Here is an 8,294-nt window from a genome sequence, read left to right on the forward strand (position 1 = left end):
CCCAGACTTGATGTCTTGTGGTTTGTCTGATCACCACACAACGCAGAAATCCACCGGTCACACTTGTGAACAGAGTGTTTTGTCTGATCAAGATATTGATCAAATGTTGAGCTGATCTGACTTTTTATATAGTTTGCTCTGAAGTCAAACTAAAATGCTAAAGTCAAACTGATGCTTTGTGGTCTTCAGCCTCCAGGTGAGCACTACAGTTAAATTAGTGATTTAGGTTTGTACACGTTAGACGTCCTGTTCACACTGTTTGCATGTTGGTGTCAGAAAGGAAATGCTTCGTATTTTATGGTGATGGAATCACAGAAGTGTAGTTTCAGGAGTCTATCATTAACTCAAACTGTCTGGTTTCTGTCTGCACCTGTTTTTACATGGAGAATTCTCGTTTTTTCACCTAAACACTTTGGTGTGACTATTAGCTGCTAAGCTAACAGTCTGGACATTTATGGGGCTTCAGAATAACATCGGGGCAGAAAAACCCCAGCAGGACATTTCAAGAGGATGAATAATTAAGAGGACAAACAAGTTGCACAGGTGTTTAATTACACCTGGGCTTCACCTGGAAAAAAATCAGGTTATTCGTTAAAACTGGACCTCACCTGAAGGCTTTCTGTATCTGCAGGCATTAACAAACAGTAACAGGGAGTGACTCTTACTGCCTATCGCTACCAGCCAACCTCCTCCCCATCTCTCTCTTTCCCTCCGTCTCTCTCTTTCCCTCCGTCTCTCTCTCTCTCACCACTGTTTGTTCTCCGCTCACTCTCTGTCCGAGTCAGCAGTATCTAAACATCTCCTGGTCTCTTTACACAGGAATCCAGTGAAGCTTAAAGACCTGCAATAGAGGAGCGTCTTTCAGAATCTGCTGGATTTGAAGTTTAGGACGTCAGAACAGACTCTGTTGGACTCCTCTGAAGACGATGAACCTAAAGCTTGTGGCGGTGCTTCTGTTTCTGGTTGTGGTGTTGGGGTGAGTACTGCAGTGTGTGTGTGTGTGTGTGTGTGTGTGTGTGCTGCATCGAATGTTGAACCTCAAGTGTGATGTACTTCGGAAAACTTTTACATGATACTCAAAGCAATAAAAATTATAGCTCTGATAGTCATTTCCATAGTATGATTTACTAATTAACAGTTGATTCTTTTGTGTCTAATTGTAATCTAATCATTCAGTTCACAATTGAAGTTTTATCATCAGGATTCTGCAAATTTAATATTTTCATAGTATATTTTTTTTCATACAATTTAAGCTCCCTGAAAAGGAGAAAATATCTTTCAGAGAACTACAATTTTTATTGCTTTGAGTGTCTCAGTCATTATTATAAGTTGGTCAGAAGATGTAAGTAAGTTTCTGTGAGAGGGGATATTTAAGGAAAAAACACAAATTCACTGATTGAGTGGTTGGTTGATAGCCAACATATATTTACATTTGTGCAACAAACATTGAAAGAAAAAAGAAAAATGTATAAAACCTGAATGGCCATTCAGTTTGATAAATATCTACATAGAGTATCATTCAATAAATTGATACAAATCCAAGTGCTCACATCAAAACATTAAATCTAAATAAATGATACGAATTGTATTAAATGTTTTAATACAGACTGATGGTTCACATTGATCATTTATAAGCTTTAGAAATGGAACCTTCAACAACTACAGGTGACTGTATTTTGTTAGTGAACACACGTGTACGATAATGGATGGAAAGAAAGCATCACTAAGGCAGAGGAACATACGGCGTATAAGTCAAGGTCAAAAGTTGTGGATAATTTTAAAGGTAAAACAATTTCCCATCTTGTGAGCAACTCTTGGAGTTTGGTTGTGCAGTGTAAAAAAACTACTTTCAACTTTGGGGAAAGCTGAAAGTTGAATATCAGTAGCCTCACTTAGCCCTGTTTAGTCACATTTTCTTACGAAATAAATGTACAGATGAGGAACTTTTACTGACATGTATCACATTAGCAGGTGTTACAGAATAAAATCTATAAGTTTCAAATGTATTTAAACCATCCATCCATTTTCTTTACACCCTTGTCCCTTGGTGGGGTCGGGAGGGTTGCTGGTTCCTCTCCAGCTAACGTTCCAGGTGAGAGGCGGGGTCACCTGGACAGGTTGCCAGTCTGTCGCAGGGCAACACAGAGACACACAGAGACACACAACCATGCACACACACACTCACACCTAGGAGCAATTTAGAGAGGCCAATTAACCTGACAGTCATGTTGTTGGACTGTGGGAGGAAACCGGAGTACCTGGAGAAAACCCACCATGCACAGGGAGAACATGCAAATTCTATGCAGAAAGACCGGGGCCGGGAATCGAACCCAGAACCTTCTTGCTGCAAGGCAACAGCGCTACCAACTGCGCCACTGTGCAGCCCTGTATTTAAACCAACCTTTACTATTTTGGAGAAAGCATGAAGCAGTGGGGAGATCAGTGTTGATTCAACAGCAGGAAAAAGACTGAAGAGCGAAGCCTGAAAGCTTCACAATGATGTGAGGAAAGGAAGTGATGTTAGTTTGTCTCTCACTTTAACTGCAGAAAGCTAAAAGCTAAATTTGAGTAGCCTCATGTAGACATGTTTACTATCTGTCTCATACACTTAAGAAATACATGTACAAATGAGGAACATTTAGAGTTTAGTTCTTATAGATTCAGTTTTTCTTTGATTGCATGAAGGAAATTACAAACGAGACTTAAAATGTGTTGAACTTTAATTCCCTCTGAGTTCCCACACTGAGCACCAGGGCCATCAACCCTCCCCTTTGTGACTGTGCTGTACTTTAAATCACTCACCAGCAGATGTCCTGTGCTGGGTCCACTTTGCACCTGCCAGAGAGAAATGTTTCACTGCTGATACCTGGTTCTGTTGGCTAATTCAAAGAGGCGGGAAAAAGTTCCCTAAGATGGGAATGTTTATATTTGGGGATGAACAACTGTCAAAGGAATGTTTATTTAACTGGGGTGGGGCACATCTGGAATAAGGGGGAGGGGGGGGGAGGTGAACACCTGTCACTGGAAATCAAAAGCAATAAATGATTAGGGTCATAAATCACTCTACCGATTTAAATCTTGTCATAAGGGTGCCTATATGTGTCTCTCACTTCAGTTCCCTGCAGTCTACTTAAAGCAGAGGAGTCAGACAACCTGAAAGCGTTTTTTCTTGTCTGAACACGAGTAACAGGAAAAAGCAAATGACATTCGATCGCAAGCTTTTCACTTCCCCAAAGAAAAGTACACGAATGAGTAGGAACCGAACCATTTAAGGCGCTTTTCCTCTGGCGAGTTGCACTGTAAAAAACTGGACTCAAATGAACTCAGATGTTTTCAGATCAGCTGATTATTTCGCTATACATATAAATGTACTTTATGTTTTTTTAATGCGCAACTTTTTGGATTGACACAATGCGGTCAAAACCAACAGCTGTGCAGGAACTTTGTCTAATATGATTAAAAATAAGTAAAATCACGTTAAGCTAATATGTGTATCTGGTGTTTCATCCTGTTGGTGGAAAACTGCAGCTCCAGCTGCACATTTGAAGCATTTCCTGTTTTTGTGTCTCGCCGTGTAGAAAAATGTTCATGTCTGTTAATGAGGTCCTCTCCTGGTTTGGAGGCTCCTATGGCTTCATTCACGTGATAAAAAACAAAGATTTCATGCTTCCCATCATCAGTTTTCCCATTGCTGGTTTCTGATCCCTGTTTCCCTGTTTGTGGTTGAACCCAGAGTGATGTTTGTCTACCTGGACCCGATCTACAGGTACTTCCTTACCCACAATCCCTGTTTCTCCTGTTTTCTGCCCTGAATTTTTCTCTTTTCTTCCCTTTTGGTCTCAACATGCAGAAATCCATTCTGTCTCTGAATTGAGACATATTGTATTTATACACAGTCATCATTGATTTTATTTTTGTATAAATTTGGCTGTAAATTCCTTTAAATCTTCATATTTTTTTTTATTGTTTTCTAACGATATGCAATTGTATTATTCACTGTAATTGACAAAAAAGGTACTTTTATAATCATAAGTAAGATAATCTGCCAATGGAACAAGTATTTTTAGTCAGTATTAAGGATTTATTTACTATATCTTGGTAAAAAGTTACTTTTAAGGAAGTTTTGTCCTATTTAATGTGTACTAAGAAACTAGATCCAAATTACTTGGTAATACTTTGTGTTTTCTGCAGTGCACCCAACTCTATATGAAAAGCTTTACTGGCTGAACTGATATTTCTTGAGTTTATTTTTAATTAATCTTAAGAAAAAAAAAAGGAAAACCGAGTTTAAATAGTTTCTATGGTGGGAGTCTCCAATAAACAACATGGACTCTCAGATCCGTTTTGTATAGTTGAAGCAGGGATTCATCTGCATCACCTGGCAACGCTGGACAGGTTTCTAACTCTCCTCCACTGCAGCCTCTCCTTTCAGCTTCATATCAGCTTCCAGTGTAACAAAGGGAAGTTTTAAACTTCTTCTTATTGCATGTTTTTGTTTCTGCAGCTTCAGGGAAAACCTCTGTGGTTCTTCAGAAGGCCGGTGAGTAGCAGCCACTGCTGGGCGCAGCCTTAGAGGCGACCTTTGTTCTGAGAACGGCACAGGTGTTTCCCTGACGACCGAGCCGATGCAAAGCTCTCCAGCCAAAGGACGTAAACACGTCCAGAGCCAGAACTTCCCCAGGGTTCTTCCTTATCTGCTGGTTGTGCAAACGGTGGAGGGGAACCGGTGGTTTGGTTCTGACCGGTCACATCAAAAGTAGTTTCCTCACTTCGGTTCAGTTTGGTGCGTTGGTCAGGTTTTCTGGGTCACTTTGGGACAGCAAATGTCTAATTTAGGTAACATATTTGGGAAGTTGCAGTATGCAGACAAGTTTGAGAAACTTTGCACCTATTTACGTCTGATCCAGATAAAAATAACATCTCATCTCCAGTGATGTTGGTGTGAGATGATGAATGAGTGAGTTGTTCCTCAGGATGTGTTTCCTGACTGTCCACCGTCTCATGAAGCCCGACCTGCTGGGGTTTGTTTGTGCAGCAGGGACGGGTTCGCTGAAAGGAGAGCATTTATTTTGCAGATGTTGGCAAAATCTGTTATTTTCCACTAAAGGAAGGAGATGGAGCTGCAGCACCGTCAGATTTTTTTCCTCTTTTCACTTCCATGTATTGTCTCAGTCAGCTTTAAACCCAAATATTTCAAATATTTAGCGATTTGCTGTAGATGTAGATTCAGTAAGTGCCAACAACAACTAAACAGTTCCTCCAGTTTTACGTGAAATTAGCAGAAAACCAACAAATCCCCACATTTTTTTTTCCTAATGCATAATTGTGAGTTTATTGCAAATTGTAAGATATAATTGGTGTTGATTCTTACCGGATTTTTAATCAGTGATGAAAAAATCTGAAGGCCAGCTGCCAATTTGAGAAATTGATCATTTTAGTAATCAATGATTCTATTAATTATGATGATGATTAATCGATTAATCAGTTTAAAAAGATAGCAGATTCAACATATTGTTCATGTAATCACTTACAGCAAATGTGACAAATTTTACAGTATTTGAAAAAAAAAATTCATCTTAAATACAAAATGTTTTTTTGTACAGTTTTGTCTTAATTGCTGCTCTCTGTTTTTAATCCTTTTACTCCAGTTAATGATTAATCACTTATTAAATTAGTTGACAATTAGCTCACTAATCGATTAATCATGATTAATTTGATTAATCATTCACTCCCCAGACCACTTAGAGCAGACGTTTTGAGCTTTGCACGCAGGGTGTGAGTAACTAAATCAATCAAAGTAAAATTCCCATCTGACTGCGCCTGATGCAGCTAAACCTCTTCCGCAGAATGAGCGGATACGCTGCGGGATTTTTATCCGCTGCTCCTCGTTCAAAGAGTTTTACCGACTTCTGTTCACTTCAGTTGGAGAAAAGCTCCCTGATTTCAAAACTTTGGCTGGAGTGGTGCTTGTAATTCCAGTGTGGCAACAGATCCACACCAAAACCTTCAGATATTTTATTAAACTCAAGTAGGTTCACAAGTCAGGTTTGTATGTAGATTTTGAAAGAGGTTTAATGATATTTTGCAGAATTTCTTGCAAATAATTCTAAATTAAACCCACAAAATCACTGATTTGATAGCAAAAATCACAAAATTGTAGATGGATTAATTAGAACTTAAAGCATGTTTTGACTAGAGAGAAGCATTTCCTCTAATGAGAAGTTTTTTGGGGGAATTTCACTGAAGCTGGCTTTCGCTGGAACAGTAAACCCACCAGATCCTCGGCAGAAAAGAGCGCCATGTCAGATCGGGATACCGTCCACCTGACCGGATGGTAACCTGCTGGGTTTAGTGGTTTCAGACTCAGAAAGATCTGCTTTGCTCAGGTCAGTCAAAGTTCAGTCCGGTCTCCATCTCCACACCTTTAATAAACCAGGTTTGTCTAGAGGGTGGAGGGGGATCAGAAGCATCAGAGCCTGTTTTCTCAGGGATTACCTCTCACCTTTAAACTGTGTGCTTTGGAAGACCTTCCTTTCTGGTTAATTCAAATAAAACTGAACAGACTAGAAACGTCTTTTATTTTCAAAACTGCTCCTGTGATTGTTCAAGTCGCTCCAGGTCATTGTTCTAGATGGACAGAACATCAGCCGACGAGAGTCGACGGTTCTCTGTAGAGGGTTCATGATGCCAAAGCCTTTGCTTAATGTTGGTTTTCAGAAAACACACAAATCCTCACAGAGACCATCCATCCATTTTCTAACACCCTTTTCCCTTAGTGGGGTTGGGAGGTGCTGGTGCCGATCTCCAGTTAACGTTCCAGGCGAGACCTCACAGAGACTTGAAGAGTCTTGAATTTTCCTTGTATTTATTTCAAGTCTGACACTGCAATCTGTTGTTGTTTTGTTGAAGAAGCTTATAAAAGTGTTTGTTGTATTAAAAATAAATGATAAGAACTGAAGAAACCTTTTGGATGAGAAGTGAGACGACTTTGGGGAACAGGAGAGGAATTCAGGTGCTCAGTTTCCTAGAGTGTGTTGATGGACGAGTTGACTGAGCAACGCTAGCAACAATAGCTGAGGTCATCTGAGTTGTGAGAGCAAATGGATGTTTTGTTGAGCTGTAAAGCTGATGGATTGTTTGACTTGTTGACCAATGGCTTGACTTGTCATTAATCCTGTTTGTTAACCACATAAAGCTTTGTTCTTGTTTAGTACAGCCAAGCGTAGCATCAAAATCAGACAAAATTATGCTTTGTGTTGAAAAACGCCTAATTCGTATTTTAAAAGTCTGCTCAAACTTAGTTTGGAAGCAGCTAAACTTATCCCCATCAGGTCCATTTCAAATATCACGCAGGTTTCAGCCGTCAGCTTGTCCTCTACCTGACCTTGGTGTTGATGTTTGTGCATGTTGTACAGATCTGAGAATGGACATCTCTTCAGGAGTCCTGACCTACACCTGGTGATAACCGATGGGTAAGACGTACATTTCCTGACGTAGAAATTACCGTCTTCAGCTTGCCTCTGTTTCCTTTAAATCATTCATCAGCTGTTTGTAGAGTTTTCATCTTTCCAGTGATTCAGACTCTGTTGTTGTTTAAAATGATCAACAGTTCCTCGTAAGTTTTCCTTTGGCCTTTGCATGCTTCACTCTACAACCTTTGTACCTAAATATAGTTGCTTATCTACCAAATTAACTCCAGCGTTTTTTCTTCTTGCCATTTTTCTCTCCATGAATCCGAGCTATTTTATCTGCAATCTGTCATAAAACCAAATAATGGCGAGTTCTGCGCTTCAGCTTGAATGAAAAGTGTTTCTGCAGCTTATGGATGATGTTCACTCCTATAAAGGGAGGCTTTGTTGTTCCTTCACATTCCTCTCTAGTTTTAAACATGCAGTATCAGAACACAGATAAAACCTGGAACAGTTTGGAAACACTGTCCTCTTCTGGCTTTTTACTGGAACTACTTTTACCCTTGATTAAAAAAAGATGATTCAGTTGAGCTGTTCAGGAGGGAACCAGAATGAGCATCACAGTTGTATAAAGAAGAAACATTTGAAATACTTCTGAAAAGGAGCTGAGGAAGTTCAGGCCAAATGTTGGTTCATAGCAATGTTCTCTGCGTCATTTTCTTCGTCTCGCTTTTTGTCTGAATGCAAGGCCCTTGACCAGCATCAACCCTGGTAAAGGGTTGATGCTCTCTACAATGCTGGATGAATCCTCTGGATGTGTCGGATGAATCCTCCGGAAGTGTCGGATGAATCCTCCAGATGTGTCGGATGAATCCTCCGGAAGTG

The 8,294-nt window shown here is 39.9% G+C and overlaps 1 protein-coding gene across 3 annotated transcripts in view; it reads left to right on the plus strand.

Moving 5' to 3' along the window:
- LOC103469020 (globoside alpha-1,3-N-acetylgalactosaminyltransferase 1 (FORS blood group)) overlaps window positions 1-8,294 on the plus strand; it is an 18,052-nt gene that overhangs the window by 6,298 nt on the left and 3,460 nt on the right. Inside the window, exons 2-5 of one of the 3 annotated variants that reach the window (XM_008416477.2) lie at window positions 820-976; window positions 3,681-3,766; window positions 4,505-4,540; window positions 7,416-7,472. In XM_008416477.2, the coding sequence (XP_008414699.1) occupies window positions 3,738-3,766; window positions 4,505-4,540; window positions 7,416-7,472 (122 nt within the window). In that variant the 5' untranslated portion in view covers window positions 820-976; window positions 3,681-3,737. The remainder of the gene's footprint in view (window positions 1-819; window positions 977-3,680; window positions 3,767-4,504; window positions 4,541-7,415; window positions 7,473-8,294) is intronic. The other 2 variants (XM_008416476.2, XM_008416478.2) reach the window with 2 other exon arrangements.

This window comes from Poecilia reticulata, linkage group LG8, assembly GCF_000633615.1.
Source record: "Poecilia reticulata strain Guanapo linkage group LG8, Guppy_female_1.0+MT, whole genome shotgun sequence".
NCBI lineage: Eukaryota > Metazoa > Chordata > Actinopteri > Cyprinodontiformes > Poeciliidae > Poecilia > Poecilia reticulata.